The 21,177-nt window shown below is 43.9% G+C and overlaps 1 protein-coding gene across 4 annotated transcripts in view; it reads left to right on the top strand.

The window, feature by feature from the left end:
- Nucleotides 1-21,177, top strand: part of MICU1 (mitochondrial calcium uptake 1) — an 88,619-nt gene that overhangs the window by 2,918 nt on the left and 64,524 nt on the right. For all 4 annotated transcript variants that reach the window (XM_041717174.2, XM_072930840.1, XM_072930841.1 and 1 more), the window contains 2 exons: nucleotides 8,339-8,500; nucleotides 16,711-16,885. In XM_041717174.2, the coding sequence (XP_041573108.2) occupies nucleotides 8,340-8,500; nucleotides 16,711-16,885 (336 nt within the window). In that variant the 5' untranslated portion in view covers nucleotide 8,339. The remainder of the gene's footprint in view (nucleotides 1-8,338; nucleotides 8,501-16,710; nucleotides 16,886-21,177) is intronic.

Genomic DNA, 21,177 nt, shown 5'->3' with positions numbered 1-21,177 from the left:
GGGACACCTTCCACTGTCCCAGGCTGCTCCAAGCCCTGTCCAGCCTGGCCTTGGGCACTGCCAGGGATCCAGGGGCAGCCACAGCTGCTCTGGGCACCTGTGCCAGGGCCTGCCCACCCTGCCAGGGAACAATTCCTTCCCAATATCCCATCCTTCCCTGCCCTCTGGCAGTGGGAAGCCATTCTCCCTTGTCCTTTTGCTCCATGTCCTTGTCCAAAATCATTCTGCAGCTCTTTTGTTGGTACTGAAAGGCTGAGGATGAATATTTATCTTTAGGGTGATGCATTTGACACTTCAAGTAAAAAATACATGGACTCGTAGCAGAAAGTGAGTAGAGCCTGAGGCACTTTGTCTCCCTAAGCACACACCATCCAAAGCCTGTGGCAGCCTCACCTCTTAGTTTTAGATTTAAGATACTTTAAAAGAGGAAAACCAGACTGTTGGATCGTGAATTGTTTTACTGTGGCTTCTATGGACTTACCTGAAAAGTCCTTGGGTAGTAAATTTTGAGTTCTGTTTGTCTACTGCCCTGTCTGGGAGTACAGTCACTTGTTTATCCCCAGAGAAACTTGCTAAGGAGTTTACTTCTGTGCATTCTGGATTTACCTTCTCTTGATAGCAGCTTTTAATTGTAGTCCCACCATTTGAAGAGCTCCTTGTCTGTGGGTGTGGGGCAGGACCAGGTTGGAAGAACCAAAGCGCTGATGGTTGTAACTGGGAATTTTGTGCTGTGACTGGCACAAGGTTTGGGTTGGGGATTTTTTTCTGGGTCTCCAAGGTCTCTCAAGGTAAAATTCCTAGTTGTTTCTCTTACTTTAGCTCTGTGATGTGGAATCTGAGATCCTCATGTAGACAACAAGAAAGAAGGTCATGGTTTGAGACAAGAGGAGTTGCAGCTGACCTGTGTTTGAAACATGAGCCCTGGGAATCTGTGTGGCTCCAGAATTCATGGCCTGTCTGTGATGCAGACAAAGCTGCTGTGCTGACACACACCAGCCAGCCCCAGGGTCTGTATGGACCAGCTGTGTTCTGTACCACCGCTTGAATTTCTGTGTTTTCACTTGTTAGATACAAAGTTCCCACCTCTGGCATTTTTGCTTCAGGAGCTAGAAGAGCAGTGGGGGTTTTGTCACAAAAATCCCAGTTGTGATACAGACAGGTACCCGAGGTGTGCCTGCCTGCCCACCTTGGATGGAGCCATGTGTTTGCTGCTGGCTTTTTCCTGCTGAAACCCAGCTCCTCAGGCTGTGTTCTACAAGCGCAAGGCACTAGCCTGGCACTTTCTCCTCTCTGAAGTTCAAGGTAATCCAACAATGTGTTGCTGGAAAAGCAACTGCAGTGATTCAGACCTGCCTTTCCTTTTTAGGGGGAAAGCAATGCTGTACTCTTCTCCCGATTTCCCAAACAATCTCCATCTGGTAGATGAAACAGAGGTGCTGTGAATATTTTTGTCTGTTTCAGTAAGTTTTTAATTTAAAATTTCTTTGTGTAGAAAAGAGAGCCACCAAAACATGACTCTTTGGCCGGGAAGAAGCATTTTCTTACGGAGGATGTGGCTGTACATTATGTTTCTGTTTAAAAGGCAACTTCAGCCAAGGAGAAATTACCACATTGTGATATTTAGGTTCTTGGAGGGTTCGCAGATCTTTTTCCTCCTTGTCACAGAGGAGTTCAGACTTCACCATATCAAATTCTGAGACAATCCACTGTCTGTCACCCTTCAAAAAACCTTTGTCTCTTTCTGGAGCTGGAATTGTATCTGCAGGTAACTCAAACCTGCCAAACTGCCACCTTGTCAGTGTAGGGAGGCTTTTGCTTTGTTCTAAATTTTTCTCTTCAAGAATTAATTTTTCATGTTTATTCATTAGGAGTTAACACTGGTTTTCTTGGAGCCCAGTGAGCCATAAATATTTCTTAAATGTGACTACTCTGAGATACTTTTTGTTTCTTTTGAGTTACATGCAGGTGGATGACTGTTGGATGGAGCTTCAAGGAGAGTCTGTCCATTCTGTGGAAAAGTTAGGAATTCTCAGGGAAAGCATGCCCTGCGGACACAGATTGTGCAAGGCAAGTTAAATGAGTCAGGCCATTAAGCAGATGCATTCCTGCTGGCTGTAACTTTTTATAGGAAAAGGCAGATGTGTTATGTTTTCTACCCCTCTGCCAACAGGCCTTTGATGCTCCTTTGCTCCTCAAATCAGTGTGGAAATATCTGTGCTCTAGTGCACCTGCTGGAGTGTCTGGTTTGCAAAGGCAGCCTGAATATTTGAGAATAACAATTGGAAAAAGAAAATTTCAAAGTACTGATGAGGGTAGAAGTAGCTCGTGAAGCAGGATTGTTTTCCTTAATAAAGGTGTGAAGTTTTTTGGTTGGTTTTTGTTTTTTCAGCTCTTCTAAATTACTTTTGACATCTCTGTAGATGTTTCTGGGGAGCTTTTCGTGGCTGGGGTGTACTGTAATGTTTTCTAGGTAGAAAAGTTCAAGGAATGTGCTGCATTTTGAGTGAAGGGGAAGCTTGAACCAGGAAAAAACAGCATTTGGCATTTATTTCTGTGCAAGTTTATAGCTGCCTCCTAGAAACCTACAGTGCATTGCTGGAGTCTGACAGTCTGAAGTAGGAAGGAAATGGTGTATCCTTGCTGGAGGTGCTATTTTCAGTGCTGCTGCTACAGATGGGCCCAGTTTACTCTGTTTGGGTACACTCACTTTTCATTTGTGTCTTCAAAGCTGTGCTTCATGGTGACTGCATCCATCCACTCTCAGGTCCTCTGGCGACTCAGCTCACAGGTGAAATCTGGGGTTGCTGTTGAGTTTGCCAAGTTTCTTCTGCCAGTTTAGTGGCACCAAAGTCTTTCCCCAGGATGTAAACACTCCTGTTTCCCTTTCAAGGGAAGCCCAAGCCAGCTACTGTCCTACATCCTTATAAATAATCCAGTTGCAATTTCTAAAAATGCTTTATTAAAGCTAAATCTAAAAGCTTGTGTGTTTGCAATGCATAATCTTCTCTCCTTACTCTGAAAATCAGTGCAATTATTTGGCAGAATACAGCAGCTCATGAGGGGAGGGATGTCACTGATCATCTCTGAGGGGAGGCTGAGCCATGGCTGGGTGTAGATACAGAGCTGTGCAGTTGGGGATTGGTCATTTCCAGGGCTGAGGATTTTAGGAAGAGGTGAGACTTTACTGCAATGACAGTTAAAAAGAAATTGCTGGGCTATGGCTTAGGTTTCTGCATTGATTGATACCTGGTAGACTCTACATCAATTTGAATCGTGCTCTGAAACAAATCTGGTTCCTCTCCAGCAAAATTAATGGGATCAAATATTGCCCCAGTCTCCTACCTGAGGAGAAATTACTTCTACTGCTAGATTTCATTTTCCCAAAACTGATTTATGTGCCTTGGTAGGCTAATAACTTCAGTAAAGTATGAAATCCTTTCTCTCAAAATTGTGCCCAGTAAGCTGAAAATTTGGAGGGGAAAAGAGCAGGAGCTGTTGGGTCTGTTTTGGAAATGGGGGAAGGAGGGGATCCAGGTGTTTCATTACCTGGAATGCACCTCCTGGCACCCTTTCAGGAGTTATTCTTAGACGAATTTCATGGAATAATAGGATGGTTCCTGTTGGAAGGGACCTTAAAGCCCATCCAGTGCCACCCCTGCCATAGATAGGGACACCTTTCCCTATCCCAGGCTGCTCCAAGCCTCATCCAACCTGGTCTTGGACACTTTCAGGGATCCAGGGGCAGCCACAGCTTCTCTAGGAAGGAGAAGTCATAACTGGTGGAGGCAGGTTGAAGCTCTGAGGTTTTCTTTCCCCCTGGTTTATGAATCTCAGTGTTAATAGTGAAACTTCTCTCCTGATTGCTTCACCCTTTCCTTTGCATGTTGACTTTTCCTTTCCATTTGATTTATTGTCCTTTTTTCCCCATTTTAATTTTTCCTTCATCTCCCCAGTCCTCTCAAGAAGATGGAGACAGGAGAGCTGGGAGCTGTTCCCCTCACTCCTCTGCTGCTGGCTCTGGTTTCAGTGAGCAGGGCTGAGGGATAATTGACAGTCAGGGGCTGAGATGGGAACAGGTGAGGAATTTTCCTACAGCATCTCAAGGGTCAGGATGTCTTGATGTGCTCTGGCAACATCAAACTTGGCTTTTTAATGAACACACAGCTGCAGAAAACTCTTTGAGTTCTCAGTGACTCCATCTCAGCCAGTCTCTGCAGGAATTTTTATGCCTAAATGATGCCTCCTAAATACACTTTTTTTTTTTTTTCAGAAGGTCTTCCTGCATAGTAGTATATTTAAATTTACAATTGACATTCTGCACTAATTAATGGGCTTACCATGTCCTAGTAAAATTTTTCAAATAAGCGCGTGTGACCCCTTCTCTGATGAAAAATTAAACACCCACTGGCTTCTTGAATTACTGTTTTCCTTCTCACATGCTTGTGCTGCCAAGGCCAGCTTTGACATCAAAATGCTGCTTCAAGTGTTTTATCTGCTCTGGATCTCCAAAAGTTTACTGCTGGGGGTACCCAAGTGTGGGTAGCCCCTTTTGCTCAGGCTGAGCTGCTTAGTGCTTTCAGTCTTGGAATCATGAGCTAATTAGGGAGCTGGAAAACCAGGAGCAAGTCTTTTTGTTCTCTCCTTTTGGTATCTGAAAAAGGATGCAAGAGTCGGGATCTTCTAATTCTTTTCTGCACTAAAAAGATCTAGGGCTTTGGAAAGGCCAGAGGTGGACAGCTTGTCTCATTTTCCTTGGAGACCAGATTAGCAGACAGAGGGTCATTGTGTGGGGAAATCAAATACCCACATCAAGCCAGAACTGATGTAACTGTTGAAATAATGTTGCATTGCTTCTCTTCACTTGACCTGATGGTCTCAGTCAGAGTGGAGCCTCTTTTGTCCTGGGTTGGAAGTGGTGTTTTCCTAGTGGTTTGAGTCTCTCTGTTGACTCTTCTGCTTTAAAAAAACCACCTATGAATTGTGGCATAAATAAAAGTAGATGGGTCATTCTGTTCTGGAAAAAAGCCCCAACTATTTCATTTGTCCAAGGATATTGATTCAACCTCTGGAAGTAACTACAGAGTTGTTCTGAGCAAGAATTTAAGGTAAGGTTGGCTTATCTCTTGGAAACATAAATAAAGTCTACAGATTTCCTTGTAGCTGTAGTTCTAGAACATCATGATAACTCCAAAATAATGAAAATAAGCAAACATAAAATTTAAGTGTTTGTTGGTTTTTTTTTTCCTCTAGGCTGCTTTGTTTTATCCTGTAAATTTTTTTTTATTATAGTAAATCATTCAGGAATAGGGATTGTTTCTTATTGTAAGCTGTAATCATATCAGTTGATGGGCGTTTTATACTTGATCTCAGTTTTGTTCCTAGCCCTACTGCAAACTGTGGTGTTGAGCTTTTTATTGCTGCTCAGGACAAGATGCTTATTTTTAATCTTTCTAAAAGTGAGCATCAGCTTTCTCAAGTGATCTTGACTTCAGTGCCTGGAGTTTTTAGCCAAATATACCAAATATCAGGGCACTTTTGATTTAAAGAAAGGAAATTGTGAGAGGGTGTAGAAATTGCAGATGACAAATTCAGCTTCCAAAGGGATTTTTTAAATTGCTCTGAGATAAGGATGCTCTTTATTTTGGGGCAATTGTGTGAACTGCTTTCAGCTCTCAGGCAGTTGCCACCAAGTGAACACTGGGTAAACATCCCAACAAAATCAAGGATGGAGATTGCTTGGACAAAGCAGATAATTTAGTGTTTCTTAAGGCTCAGGCAGAGTAACCATTTATGCAGTAGTAAAGTCAATGATCAGAAATGTTGTAAAAAATCTCTTCAAACTCCCAAGGAAATGCTGTGGGGCTTAATTTTCATTTTGGTTGATTAAATGATGCTGGCAATACTTCTCTTATCCAATACATGTTAGGAATATAAAGTGTAATTAGGATGAGGAGCCCTAGAAAGGGCAAGGATAGCTTCTTGGGGAAAGGAACACATGCAGATTTTCCTCTGCATATGGAACAGAAATTCATCCCTGGAGACAAAATGGGAACATCAGGTTTGTGTAGAGTGGAAATAATTTTAAATTTGAAATCAGAGTTGTTTTTCATAACCATCTCGTTGTTCAGAGCTGGAGAGGATTGGATCAGTGCTGTTAGCTGCCTGCATTCTGTTAACATTTGAATTTTAAACCTGTTCATTTGAAAAAGAATAAACAAAACCATAATACAAATTTTAATAGGAGCACAGATGAATATCAAATGGATGCTGTTTGGATGGATTCTCCGTGAGCACTGAAATTTGCTGTGTTTGCCCATAAACCAGGGTGGGGATGGATGTGCAGCCTGTGGCTTTGCCAACTCCACCATCTCTTGTGCTCCCACCTCCCTTGTCCCAGGACTGGGCAAAAGTCTTAGTCTGAACTTAATCTGAAAAAACCCACTGAGAAGGTATTTGTTAACAATTTTTCATTACTTGATTGTGCTGTGAAGTCTTCAGGGCCTCCTCCACCACCTCTTGCCTTAAAAGATACTGAGTGTCAGCCCTCACAATTATCTGCTGAATATTTGAGTGTCTTCCCTCCCTCTTCCTCTGTTCCTATCCCAAACTGTGCATCCCTCCACTGTGGAATCCTGACCTGCAGCAGGTGGCACTGATATATCCAGCTCTCTGCAATGGGAATGGCCTAACACACCACACACATGAGAGGTGTTTGCACAGACAGGTCCCAGGATCCTCATTTTTGGTTCAGCAGAACAGTGTGGTGCCATCCTGTGTTGCAGAAGCAAATAGAAAACAATAGTTGTGGCTTTATTTTTTATATTCTGTGGTTATTCACTGCCTGGGGATATGTGAGTAGAATGGCAAGAATGGGGAATAAAAGGAAAAATTAGGCTGCTGCTCCTCTGCGGATTTTTTGGGAATTCCTTTACCATTATGTTCCCAATTTTATTGCTGACCTTGTGAATGAAAAAAATTGCATTTGCCTCAGAAATAAAACCTTTATTTCATAAGAACACACAGCAAATTTTCTTTTCAAAGGCAGCATTTACCCTTCGCCTTCAATCCTGTGAGCTACCAAAATTGCTTTGCCTCCTGCAGCTGGTGTGTGATGAGGTGCTGTTTCTGTGGTTCCTTTTTCTCTGTTGTAATTATGTTTAGATTTGTAGCTCTGCTTTCCCATTTGTCTCTGTTCTGTTGGGCATATAATGGGGTATGGATTGTATTTTGTAAGTTTTGACACTTTGAAACTTGTCCTGTACTTACAGTTGCATATAAATGCTTTGCTCCAGGCTAGATAAAAAAAGGCATTTAAGAACAGTAGGGGTTTCTGAGGAAAATTTAAATGCCTGGGTTGGGTTTTGTTTGATAGGTTTGCTTGTTATTTGGCTAAATTTGCCTTTTAAAAATCCAGCTATGACTTTGCTTCTGGCTAAATGCCTCTTACCTGTTGTAGTTGTTTATCAGGTCTACCTGCCATCTTCCATGCCTTGGAAATTGAGAGATGGGCTGCAGATATTTCATAGAATCATAGAATGGTGTGGGTTGGTATGGACTTTTAAGATCATCCAGTTCCAACCCCTTGCAGGACAGGGACACCTTCCCTAAACCAGGTTGCTCCAAGACTCATCCAGCATGTCCTTGAACATTTGCAGGGATGTGGAGTCCACAGCCTCCATGGGAAGGTGAGATTCCCTCTTGATGAGGGTTTTGGGGAAAGGCTGAGGAATTGGAATAACACTGATTAACAGCTGGATGTGACAGCCAGGTGTGTGTGGCATTCAAATTCTCTGGACAGAGACATAATTCTCTCAGAAAAAGCACAGAGAGAAGAAGAGAAAACAATCTTTATCTTTGCTCCTTTGTTTTCCCCATATGGAGATTGTTTACCTGAAGTGATTGCTGGTTTGGATTCTCTTGAAAGCTGTTTGGGTTCAGTGACCAATCGGATCCAGCTGTGGCTCGGGCTCTCAGCAGAGAAGTCATGAGTTGTTAGTTAGTTGATAGGTAAGTAAGAAGTATGTATGTAGAATAGGATAGTTTCTCTTTAAATAGTGTATTAATATCATATAGTATAGTTTTAATAAAGCTGTCCTTCAGCCTTCTCATCTGGAGCCAGACATCATCATTTCTTCCCTGTCGAGGCTGTCTTTTTTACTACAGGTGTGTGCCAATACCTGACACTCACAAGCGTTTAATCTGTTTATTAGGCAGATTACGTGCCTCTTTCAGAACAGGTACTAAACACCCGTGAGTTACTCTGTGAAACTTTTCCCAGTTTAGGACAGGCAGCACTTGGAAACTTTGTTGTTGTCCTAAAGCAGCTCTCATTCCGCAGGATGTTCCGGCTGCGCTTCCTGCCCGTGGCCGCGGGGCTGGCGGCGGTGTCACGGCGTTACCATGGGACAGCCCAGCACCCTGGCACCCGGCGTAGGCTCCTGGTGGCGGCTTTCCTGGGGACCACTGCAGCCACAGCGAGTGCCAGATTCCTTTGGCAGAGGTAATAGCTGGATTTCTCATTTCTTTCCTGCCCCTGGTAAGTACCTGTGGTGCTTCTGCTTGTCCTGCTGCTGCTGCATGGAAGGAAGGTTGGTGAAGGGCTTGGAACACAAGCCCTGTGAGGAATGACTGAGGGAGCTGGGGGTGCTCAGCCTGGAGAAAAGGAGACTCAGAGGTGACCTTGTCACTCTCTACAACTCCTGAAAGGTGGCTGTGCTCAGGTGGGGTTGGTCTCTTTCTCCAGGCATCAACTGACGAACCAGAGGACACAGTGTTAAGCTATACCAAGGGAATATAGGTTGGCTATTAGGAAACAATTTTTCACAGAAAGGGTGATGAAGTTCTGGAATGGCTGCCCAGGGAGATGGTAGAGTCACCGTCCCTGGATGTGTTTAAAAACAGACTGGATGTGGCACTGGGTGCCAGGGTTTAGTTGAGGCTGGACTTGATGATCTTGGAGGTCTCTTGCAACCTGGTCATTCTGTGAATTCTGTGAATAGCTGTGGGTGATTCCCTGAGGAGCTGCTTTGCTGCTGGCAGTGCTCAGGACAGAGCTCAAGGTGAGGCGTTGTCTCACAGGGCTCTTTGATGTGTTTTTCTGCCTCATTTCCTCCCTGCCTGGTGGTTTGTGGTGGTGTGAAGAGAGAAACCTTCACTTTCACAACTTGTAATTGAAACTGCACATCTGGGCAAGGTTTGCTCCTCTCTTTTTTTTTTTTGTGTGATCTGCTGGCTGCTTGATGTATAAATATGCTTGCAGCATAGGAGCAGAAGGGAATAGTCTGTCTTTGGGTGGGAAGGTAGCAGCACACAGGGTTGATGTGGATTTTAAGGGTCAGAGCCTTAGGACACCTCATGGGTTCTGAGGCTCACAGCTCTTTCCTGTAGCTGAGGCAAAAGGGGATGTTTGGGCCTTCCTGAGGTGACTGAACCCTGTGGCTGTGCCATGCCTGAAGTAAAACAGGGACTCCCTTCTCTTCCATTACTTGGGAACAGCGTGGCACCAGCAGTGTCACTCAAGCACATGACTGCAATTGGAGTCTAAAAATAAACTATTTGCTGAAAGCTTGTGTTCTTTTCATTCCAATACTCGGGGGATTTGTTGCTGGCTTCCTGCTCACCTGTGGCTAGAAGACTCAAGTTTTAATGCAGTGGGAGAAAGGTGATGGGAATTGTTCTGGCTGTTTCTCAGAGCTGTCAAAGCTGGCTCTCTGCTAAAAGGAGTTGCTTCGTGGAGGAAGAACAGTGTGATCCAGCACAGTGTCGTTTTGTGCTGCATTTTGCTAATGATCTGCACTGATGCAGTCAGTGCCTCTGAGAGAATGGTCAGGATAACTCCCCTATTCCAGCAGGGAAGAGAGTGGGGTTTTTCCACTGCAAACCTTTCCCTCAACATGATCAGAAAGTCAGTAGGACATCATGTTCTGTATAAAGCTGCCCCAGAGATGCAGAGTTAATATCTCCCTTCTGTAGCAGGTTCCCCTGCTTTTAAAACCAGCTATATTTTCAGGTGCTGATGTTGTTTTTATCAGGAGGATTGTACTTGTGCTATGTGGAGTTCTGGGACAGGGAGGGATTTTTGGCTCCTGGAGTACTTTGCTGTTCCTTGGAGGTCCTTGGGCACCTTCCTCAGCTGAAAGCATTGATAGAAATCAGTGAGACACAGCTCTCATCAATCTGGAGAAGCTGACTTACTGTTATTACTTGTTTTGCCTTTCCTTGCTCTGTCTCCTTCATCTTTTATAAATTTAAAAAGCACTAAAAAGAATTGTACAGACTTCCAAGTATTCTTTTCCTGAGCCATAAAATAAATCCTCAACGTCAGCAGCTGTAAAATAAAAGTGCACCCAAGCTTACGATGTTAATTTAATTACTTGGCTTAAAGCTGCTGAATAAAACAAGGAACAAAACTGATATATTGGATGTAGAAAATTCTTCATACTGACATCTGTGGAAGTTTTAAATGGACTTTCAAGTGGGCATTTTAGCCTTGTTTAAAGAAATAAGGGATTAAGTGTAAATTTCTTTTGTCTTTTTGAAAATGGTTATTAGGTGATAAGTAGAGTTTGAGAGTAGGTGAATACAGAATGTTTGTAATGATATCCTCTGGTAGGTGTGTCTTGAGTTAGTACAGGAAGTAGCAGTAAGTATAATTAATTTGTTCTAAGAGATAAATATGTAAATATTTCTTTATAGTTAAGGCATTAAAGATGAACCAGGCCAGATGAAGAAGCAGTTGGAAATTTTAAGTTTCTTGGGCTAGATAAGTAGAAGATGGTGGTAGTGTGAAGAAAGACAGGAATTCTCAGGTATAGTCTGAAACCAGTGTATTTCAGGTGGATTCTGTAGGATGTGCTCTGAGCAGCAGCAGAAGCCAGTGCTGGGGTAAGGAAGCTCACACAAAGGTAGAGAAGAAATCAAGGAGTAAAAAGATACATATGGAAAAATCCTATGGTTGGATGATGCAAGATAGACTTAATTGTGTGTCTTCCTAAGATGAGAGGTGGGTTGGTGGAATCTTTGGTCCATTGTAGGTAAGTGTTGCTCTTGTTGCCTTCCCTGCTCTTTGGAAGTCCTGCTGCCGCTTTTGGGGAAGTATCTCATCTAAATTGTTATACAACAGGAGTAGCTCATGCTGCTCAGTTTTCCTGTGGCAAGGAATATTTGAGCAGTGCAAATAGCTGAGCTTACAAGACTAAAGAAGTTTACCCTTTCTCAGCAATAACTTAAACTCTGAGGATTTCCAGCTGGCAAGAGAAGCAGTTAAGTATCTGGGCACTGGCATAATGAACTGAATTAATTGAAATTAATCTTGGTGCAGTCATTGGTTACTCTAAATGAGGCACTAATATATGAGAAGTTTGTGGCAAGCTTAATGTTTGTAGAAACTATTCTATTGCTGATCCTGGTGTAAAACTTGTACTTTCTAGTTTCTGATACCCATTTGGAATGTATTAGTAAATGGCTACAGATCTATTCTTCATGTCACAACCCTTCTTGGCTGAATCTGTGGGCATCTGAAAGCACTTACATTGGCATTTTGGTGCTGAAGCTTGTTAATCAGTCTAACATTGAATGAAGTAAGGGAGCAAAGGTACCTTTGGGGGCACAGAGTGACCTCTGTAAGCAGAGTCGTACCAGTGCTCTTCCTGATAGACTGAAAATACTTAGTAAATGATCCATTTCTTATTCTTCTGTGAATAAATTAGTGGTAAGAATAAGGGTAAGACACCTGTGTTGCTCTGGAAATTGCTGCCTCAGACCTGGACCTTGTTGGAGCCAGTCCAGAGGAGGCCATGGAGCTGGAGCCCCTCTGCTCTGGAGCCAGGCTGGGAGAGCTGGGGGTGTTCACCTGGAGAGGAGAAGGATTGGGATTGGGAACTTGGAGCTCTTTCTGGTGCCTAACAGGGCTCTAGGAGAGCTGGGGAGGGACTGGGGACAAGGGTCTGGAGTGACAGGACAAGGGGGAAAGGCTTTCCACTGCCAGAGGGCCAGATTAGTTTAGATATTGGGAAAGAATTGTTCCCTGGGAGGGTAGGGAGGCCCTGGCACAGGGTGCCCAGAGAAACTGTGGCTGATTGGAGGTGTCCAAGGCCAGGTTGGATGGGGCTTGGAGCAATCTGGGATAGTGGGAGGTGTCCCTGCCCATGGCAGGGTGTGGCACTGGAGGAGCTTTAGGTTTCCTTCCAAATCAAACTGGTTTGGGATTCTATAACTCTGTTTAAGAGTGCACTGATTTTTTTGCACAAGTCCCAGGGACTTTAGAGTAATTTGCTTAAAATACATTTTTAATGGGAGAATTGCTGGAAATATGCTAGCTGAAACAGAGACTTCAAAAACCTCTCTTATAGTAAAACAAAGGACACCACATAAATCATAGTCAAGAGGAGAGAAACCCATTTTATAGCTATAGATCTGTCAGGTACAACTTAACCTAATGTATGGGAGAAAAGATGAAAAATTCTAGGTATTATTCATGTGAGTTTATTTTTAGCGTTCTCATGTGTTTACATGTTGGGGGGATGGAATGAGCTGATGTTTTCAGGTCTCTTCCAATCCAAAGCATTTTGTGATTTTATGCTTCTTTTCTAATTCTTTGTGAGAGATGACACACTCAAGAGACTCTCCTTGGGATTGCTGTGCTGAGGGTTTTTTCCTAAGACTTCAAGACACATTGGTCTGGGAGTGGTGTCTTGAAAGAGCACTGTGTTCTCTCCAGTGGCTTTTGGCTGAATTTCTGGTTTTTTTTCCATGGACACTGGGGAAGGAAAGGATCAGATCCTGGGGGTACATCCCTATACCCCACTGTGGTCAGCTCTGTTTGGAAATGAAAGCAGCATCTCCTGGATTAAGAAATACCAGATTTATGCTCACAAGGATATTGGGGTAATGTCAGGACACCACAGCATTAGGGTACCTGCCTTTGTGGAGTTCTTGCCACAAATTCATTGTGCCAATTTATGTTGGTGTTGAGTATGTGAGAGATGAGGAGGGAAGCAAAGTAGTAAAGAGCCCTGTGAGTGTGGCAACACTGAAAAACTGGGTTGTGGCTCTTCATCCTCTCTGGTGAATTCCTTATTAAAGTTTCAGGTAACTAACTGAGGTGCTGAATATGGTTGAGCTGAGGATGAGCCAGAGTTCCTTGCTGAAAGTTCTCCTGATCCCTGGAGGTTGCCTGTTTTTATGAATGTCGTGTCCTAACTTGCTTTTGCATTACAGCATGAAAGCCCTGGAGTCTTAAGTGGCTTTTAAACCTCACTGGGATGTTCCCAGATATTTACATACAGAGAAAATTGCAACTCTTAGTCAGCTGAGGAATACGTGTGTCAGGCAGGATTCCTCCCTCCTGCCTCTGGTTTGCTGACTCCTGAGGGCCCATCTCTTAATTTCCTTCTGAGGCTGAGCAGCAACTGATAGCTGAGTACTTTGCTACTGCCTTCAGGATTAGAATAACTGATGACTGTTATCTCTGGCACAAAGTTTTGTGATTTTTTTTTTCATGCTGTTCTGCTTCTGTCATTCAAAGAAGAAAAATACTTTCAAGTGAGGGGTTGTGATTCATTGGAAGACCTGCAACTTGAGGTGTTGTGCCAATGCCCAGTGTGAGTCCCAGCATCCTTCCTGCATGTGTATCCTATGGTTGCATGTGTTTGGCTCTCTTCAAGAATGGTTCCCCAAGAGAGAATTTATCATTGCAGGCCTCTGGTAGCTCAGGGTTTTTGGGGAGGATGAGGAATCTAATCTTACTTCTTTGTTGGCCTTCTCTAAGGATTCAAAGAAGATATTGCTGAGTGGGTGGGAAATAGACTTTGATTCAAATTCAGTTCACTGGAGGGGAAAAAACTCTGAAGAGATCAGAATGGTTGAAGCATGGCAGTAGGGTTCAGGATCCAGGGCAGGCCCACTCTGTGGGGAAAGGCTGGTGGCTGGTCTTAGCACAGAGTGAAGGAAGGCTTTGTATTTTAATTTCCCTTTTGTGCAGCAGCTGCAGCACCAGGAATTTAATTGCAAAGTCAGCCTCATCAAACAGGGGAGGAGAGAGACTCTTCACTTGCTGAGGGAAGGCCAGCGAGGTGGATATTTCTGGAACGCTGGGGGTTTTTTCCTCCAGCCATACTCTGACGTCTACACTGAAAGGCTTTTTTTATGTGGGTTGAGTATGGAAGTTGCAGTTGTTGGAAGCCAAGGATTTCAGCAGAGGGTGGTAAAATACACAGAGAAGGTGCACGTAGAAAGCTGCTCCTTCAGTGGTTAATTCAGTAGTAGTTTGGCCAGTGGCTTGGAGGTAAGGAATAGCTGTTAAAACCTTGCTTGAGAAGTAGCCTACAGACTCTGCCTTACACCTCAGCTCATTTTCCTGGATGCTGGGATGGTGGTCTGGTTGTGGAGCAGAGTTAATTACCTGGATAAAGCAAAGGGAGGAAAAAGCTGACTGTATTCAAACAACCTCCATCTGTATTGCTGGAGCAACTGACTTGCCAGCCTGATGAATTGAAGGAATGCGTGGGATGTGCTAGAAAAGTTTGATTTTTCAATTTCATCTATCCCTTCCCTGGTCTGCTAGCTGTCAGTCATATGTTACAGGAGCAAATCTTTCCTGATACAGCTATTCTGCTGCATGTTTCCTATGGAATAGCTTAGTTGTGGAGATAGGCAGTTGATTTCCTGCTGCTTTTCTGTCCCTTTTCCCAAGAGGTTCACTCAGAGCTACTTAAGATGGGTGTCCTGCCTGCACAAGGGCTTTCCAAGTGCTGCTGGTGTAGCCTCAGCTGGCAGCTGCATTTTCAGCCAAGCCCACAGCTCTTCAAGGGTGTGCCAGTGCTGATTAAACTTTCAGGGAAGGCTTCAGGACAGGTGCCAGCATGTGGAGGAGCCAGGTTTGTATCGTGTCTCTGAAAGTTTGGTTCAGTGGAGGCCATAAAGATGGTGCTTTGCTATAAGACTCACAAATATATATTGGCAAGTTGAGACTCAGGGCCTTTTCAGAGCAGAAAGTGTGTAAAACTCCATATCTATGTGAAAAGGCAGGATTAATGCTGCTCTTTGCTGAACACTTGTGTATTTTATTACATCAGACCCCTGTAATGGAGCTGTGCTCTGTCCCACTGTGGATAGAAACCTCTGAATCCCTATCTAAGCTGATCCCTTCCAACCCAAACCATTCCATAAATTATAGTGTCTTCTTCCCACCAGTACTGTGGACGTTTGCAGTTCTTTAGCCTGTTCCCATCTGTCTTGTACTGTGCTGTCAGTGAATTATTGGATGCTGATAAGGAGAGAGTTGTCTTTTATTTTGGTAGCATTTAAATTAATTGATGGAGCACTTATCCCCATTTCTCCTTCTTGGAAGCTGATGTGCTGAGATTGCTGCAAGCTGTGGAAGGTGCCCCTGCCCATGGCAGGGGGTTGGAATGAGAGGATCTTTAAGGCCCCTTCCAACCCAAGCTATTCCTTGATTCTGTGAATCCTGGGGAGACAGACAGACTCTCTTCTGTTAGTATTGCATAGCACATCTGTGTTTTCCAGGAAACTGGTAGGATGAAGTATGTGTAGCCTTTTGTTTAGAGCTTGGGAAACTTAAAAAATCTTGGTTTGTTTTTGTTTTTCTCCCTAGACAGCCCTTTTAAAACAAACTCACACAGCTGTAAATGACCACATTCATAGTTCCAGGCAGTACCAAAGTGGTCAAGGAGCAGCACCTGTGTGTGAGCTCATACTCTGTGACTAGTCCAAAATAAATCACCAGGAATGCAAAGTAAAGGCAGTTTTACTTAAATTATGGGCAGGCTGGTATGTTTCCCTGAGCTGTTTGAGTCCTTTAGAAAGTGAAATAATTTTGTCAAACCATTGGCTTTGTTGCTTGTGACATGTTAAGGGATCCTCAGAGATTATCATCTCTCTGATGTTAATGTGGTCTGAGCTCTGAATCTAAACTGCTTTACAAGTAAAGCATGGGAAATCCAGAGCATTGTTTGGCTTAGGGATTTATCCTGCTTTTTATTTAATCATCCCATTGCCAGTTGCAGTTCTGTGAGTTGCTCCTGATTCTGAGTGATTTGAAGTGTTGAGTCTTGGTCTATGAATAGAGTTGACTGAAGATCATTGTATTTGAACAGCAAGGGAAAAGGGGTCCTGGGCTCTGCCAGAGTTTTATTTGCACCTTGAGGACAAACAACTCCAGTTTTGTTGTCATAAATCCTGCAGCACTGGTGTTTAGAAGTGTCATTGGTGGAAGAAGGGGATAAAACAGCTTGTCAGCTGCTGGAGATAGAAAATAAATCAGCTGAACTGAAACAAAAAGGTTGTTCATCCTGAATCCTGCAGTGCTGCGGGTAAAACACATTTCTGTCACTTAATACATCTTTTTGGGGAAGCAGAGGTGGAAATTAGTGCTAGAGGAGGTATGATATGCCTTTCTCCTAGTGTGTCTTGTGTGTCTAGTTTTTGGGAGGGGGTGTTATAATTCACTGAGTGATTTGGACTGGGAAAACTTACTGTGGCCTTTAGTCTGGGGTTTGATGAAGGGTGGAAATTTGATTACAACAGGGAAAAGCACACTGAATTCCAAGGGGACTGGTCACCTTTGCTTTTGCTTTGCAGCTCTCCCTGCTGAACCGTAACCAGTGTTGCACTCAGGTGGAGCCTGGCAGGACCATTTAGTGGCACCCCTTAATCACTCCCTAAATGAGTGTTTTCTTTTCCCTGGTACAGAGCCTATGCAGAAGACTCTGTCAGACATGGCCCGAGGGCAGAGCCGGGGGAGAAGATGAAGCACGAGGAGGAGGAGAGCAGCAGCAGCGAGGACAGGAGGGCAGTGGCGTCGGGTGATGAGGAGGCACCACCAGAAGGGAAGAAGAAGAAGCGCTCCGGGTTCAGGGACCGCAAGGTACCAAACTTGGGTGTCTTGCAAGAGGGAAAACTTGCTCTGTACCTGTCTTTATTTTCTGAGGAACTTCACTCTTTGGGAGCCTGCTTTCTCAGCATGTTGCCATGAGTTTCTGCAGGTTGAAACTTGTGTATTTGTGATTTATTTCTCTCTGAAACGGAGACCTCTTCTCCCACCTCTACTTATATGTCCAAGATAATCAAGGCTCCTGCACTGATAGCTGTTAAGATGGTGCATACAAAGTAGGGAATTGGTGCCAAAGCTTTTAAACCACCTGGGATATTCAGCATGCGTGTCTCTTGGGTCCATCCTTTTGCCTGAGGATATACACAGTGCATGCCGGAAAAAGTAGAGGGTGAATGTGGAGGGGAGGGTTATAGGAAAAGGTGTACTTTAATTCTTCATTTAATTGTTCTTTGCAAATGTACTTGTTGAAATACAGCCTTGGTCCCCCTTCTTGGTTAGTTCTGGCTCTCTCTTGATGCTTCTGGCTATTTCATTTTCAGATCAGACGCATTTTCAAGAGGAGGAAAACTTGAGTAATAAGCTCTATTGTTGGCTTGTGACCTGCCTTCACTCTTGGGCAGTTCCAGGAGCTTTGGGCACCGCAGAACTGACAACTGGTTTAGCACTATCTGAAACCATTGTTATTAAAGGATGTGTAATTGGATCTGACAGAATCCTGTAACTGGGAGCTGGCAGACAGCAGTATTTTATTTTTTAAGCCCATCTGGATGTCAGTTTTATAGGGCTGCGTTGGATGATGTAATATCTTTGCAGCACCAAAGAGGAGAAAGGAATTGTGAAGAGAATCTACTCCAATTTTGTTATGATTTGCTTCTGATATTTATTTTTAAGCCTGTATTCTGGAGGTTGCATCTCATTAGCTGTTAAATTGTGGGTAGTCATATATAGTGGCTTAAATCATGAAATATTTTCTCATGAAAAATTAAGAGCTGTTTCCTTTAGAGCTGCTGAATCATTTTGGTTCCTGGTCAGAAAAGATTACACAACTTGAGATTTCAAGTGCCTTGTGGTATTTGGGGCTCCAGACTCTCTCCTGTTGTGACATGTTAGTGGCAGCTCAGTGAAGTTATGTAGCAAGATACTGTGCTGAGATATTCAGAATTGTCCAGGAATGTGGGTTCTTGGAAGCTGCTAATTTTCATGGCAGCTGGGTGTCAGGTGCTCTGACAGTGCTCTTGCCAGTACTACTCAAGAAAAGCAGGTTATTGGTTTTTTCCAGTGTTAGCAGAGGCAGTTTGCAGAGAGCAAACCATAGTCCACCTCCACCCACACTCTTAGTTTTGAATACAGTGAGTGTAAAGGTTGATTTTTGTCTGACATGGCTGCTGGCTGGGGAAGCCAGAGGAAGTTTTTTACAGGCAAGGACTGTTGTTCCAGTTGTTTGAGATGTGCCTGTGTTGACCAGCTCTTTCCATTCCAAACTAGGTAGGGATTAATATGGCCATGATTTCCAAATAAGACACAAGCCAGGTATGCCTAAAAGATGGGAATAGTGTGGCCTGGATCCCTTCTCATCCCAGCCTGCCTTCTCCAACAGCAACTCAGGAGCAGTGATTTCCCTGGGGACAGCCCTCATCACCTTTGTGCCAACACAAGCCTTTTCTCTGCAGCCTCCAGACAGAATGTACCTTGTGTGTGGCCTGAATGCCAATGTTGCAAAAGCTCCTTTAAACGCAGCATGTGCCAGGTATTGTCTCAGGTGCTGGCTCAGTGTTTGTTGCTGCAGTGAGTCACCCCGAGAGCTGTTTGAATGTGGCCAGCTCAGATGACAGGGGAAGGTGTGCCCCTGCTCCCAGGATGTGCTGCTCCCCTAATTGTGTAGCACCTCAGGGATTCTTGACTCTTCTACGTGTTTAAGTAAACCCCAACAAACCACCAGCCACAGTAAAAATTTCCCAGCTCTTCCCATAATTAATTGAAATAGCATTGGGATTTTCGTTCCAAAAAAAATGAAGCCTAATTGGAAGTGCTTAACACTTGTTTGTTATCCTAATGTTGCTTTTAATGAAGGTGATAATTAGTGGTGAAACAATAAATTAAGTTTGACATTGCTGTTTTAGATAGTGATCCAGTGGGAGGGGGAAGGTGAAACATAAAGCACTTTCAGGTGTTGGGATTGTGTGTGGATAGTTCTCAGGCAGGTGTAGGTCCTTGATATGTAGGGCAGAAAAGGAAAAAAAATTACTTGAGTGCCTCAATACAATTTGAAGGCTAATGAGCTGTAATACAGGATGGGGGCGGGCTGATGTGTTAATTAACTTGCTAAAAGTGTTTGCATGCAGCAGTAGGGCTGACTTACCAAGATGTACTGGAAGTGTTTGGGTCTTGCAGGTATCTTGCCTTGGGATGTTCCTCGTGCTGAGCCTTCATTTGGGTGTGTGTCACAGGAGGAAGCACAAAGAAAATGAGTCCTAATTAATTTACCCTGTAAAGATGTGTGCTGCTGCATAGTCAGTGAGGCCCTGGTGATGCTCTGTGCCTTGAGATGCTAATTTAGAGCTTTATTTTCAGCATAGGATTTAGGCTTTTTTTTTTTTCTTTTTACCTGAGGCTTAGCATAAACATTGACAGTCTCAACAGCACCTTCATTCTTGTAGAGCAGCAGGGATTACTTACTTGTCTTTCTCCTCCAGTACATGCTCTAATAATAAATCCAAAAAAGGGATTTTTCCCTTGGGGTCATATAATCTTTCTGAAGGTGCCTGATTATGTAAGGCTGCATTTCTGGGAGCAGGATGAGAATTTTGACTGGTCTTCCTTGCATCAAGGACTGGTTTGTAGTAGGGAAAGAAGAGGACACCGTTGTCTGGCATGATTTTCAGTCCAGGTGACTTTGAAGCAGTGCAAAAACCCCTCACAAATGGTTGTCTGTACCCAAATACATGGGCTCTTAGCTCCACATTTGTGCTGGGGGATCAGGCCACTCTTGTTATCACCCCCTTGATGTTCAGCACCCAGTCATAAATTACAGGTTTTCCCATTTGCAGCATCTTGGCTGCTCCCTTCTTGACCTGACTTCGTGTTGCACCCAGCCTTGCAGTCAGAGGGATGGGCTGCCACATTTGTCAGTTTTTGCCGGCTGATTAGCTCATTACCAAGAATGATGTAATTGTGATTTCAGCTGCAGGCGAAGGGGAAGAGGTGTGCCTGCATTTGCTCCCTTCTTGTAGGGAAGCTTGTAGAAGAGGTGCGATTTCCATTGTGATGAAAGCAGCCTGTGAGATGCTAAAAAGCAGTTTAGGTTCTTCTCTTTTGGTCTAGATTGTGCATTTTTTGTGCTGTAAGATGAGACAGGAGATGTGGTTTTGAGCCTATGTTGTTATTAAGATGTTGTTGCTGTGGAAGTAATACTCGAAATATTCTAAACATGAGGAGAAGAGCACCTGAAAGCAACAAGCCTGATTGTAGCATCTTAGCAGGGCTTAAAATAGATGCAGAGGGAAGAGCCATTGTGGATATGAAGTCAAGTGGGGTAAAATGAAACATGGTTTTACTGCCAGAAATGTCAGGACTCCGTCTCTGGTGCAGCAGTGGGGTTGGGTTGTTGAGTTGTGCCCAGCTGGATTGAGGGAAAGCATTTGATAGCACCTTGCAAGAAATTTTTCCACAGGCTTGGAAAATTTGGCTAATGAGGTTTTTTTAGCTAGAAAGCAGGCTGTGTTGAAGGGTTGCCATGGATGGAGGGAGCTGGCTGTGGTCTGTGGTGTCTGCTTTTGGCCTCAGTCTGGGATTTCATACTGTCCTTGAGTTTGTCTTCCTTGAAGGTAAAAATACTGAGCTGTTTCTGGCTGATTAAGCTGGGTGGGGTGTTATTCATGAGATCAGGTCATGCAGGAGTGAGATATGGCCTGCACCCACGAGTGAAAAGATCAGTTTGGCATAAGGAGCTGCCTCCTGCCAGGTGGGAGCAGTAGACAAAGCCAGAAAGAGGTGGAAAAGTGGGTGTCATCTTTACTTGGAGCTTGGCAATAAAGCAATTTTCCTCATTCCAATGCCCTTAGCTGTGGAGAACCCTGTGGACTGAAGCAATAAAAGTGGAATTAGGTGTGTTGATTGGAAGTCCAAAGGGCCTAGGGGAAAAAACTTTCTCCTGCAGGAGGGAGGGAACTGCCTGTAGTGGTTGATGCAAGGACATGTGAATTCTGGAAAAGCTGTGGTGATGCAGAAGTAAAGGGGGAGAATGCTTTAGGTATTTTCATTCTAGGTAGTGTCAGCTGGGGCAAATACAGAGGAGAGAGGATTTGCTTTACCAAGGCCTGGCTTGG

This window comes from Taeniopygia guttata, chromosome 6 (genome assembly GCF_048771995.1).
Source record: "Taeniopygia guttata chromosome 6, bTaeGut7.mat, whole genome shotgun sequence".
NCBI lineage: Eukaryota > Metazoa > Chordata > Aves > Passeriformes > Estrildidae > Taeniopygia > Taeniopygia guttata.
Note: the sequence above shows the minus strand (reverse complement) of the source record. Positions and strands in the feature narration are given on the sequence as shown.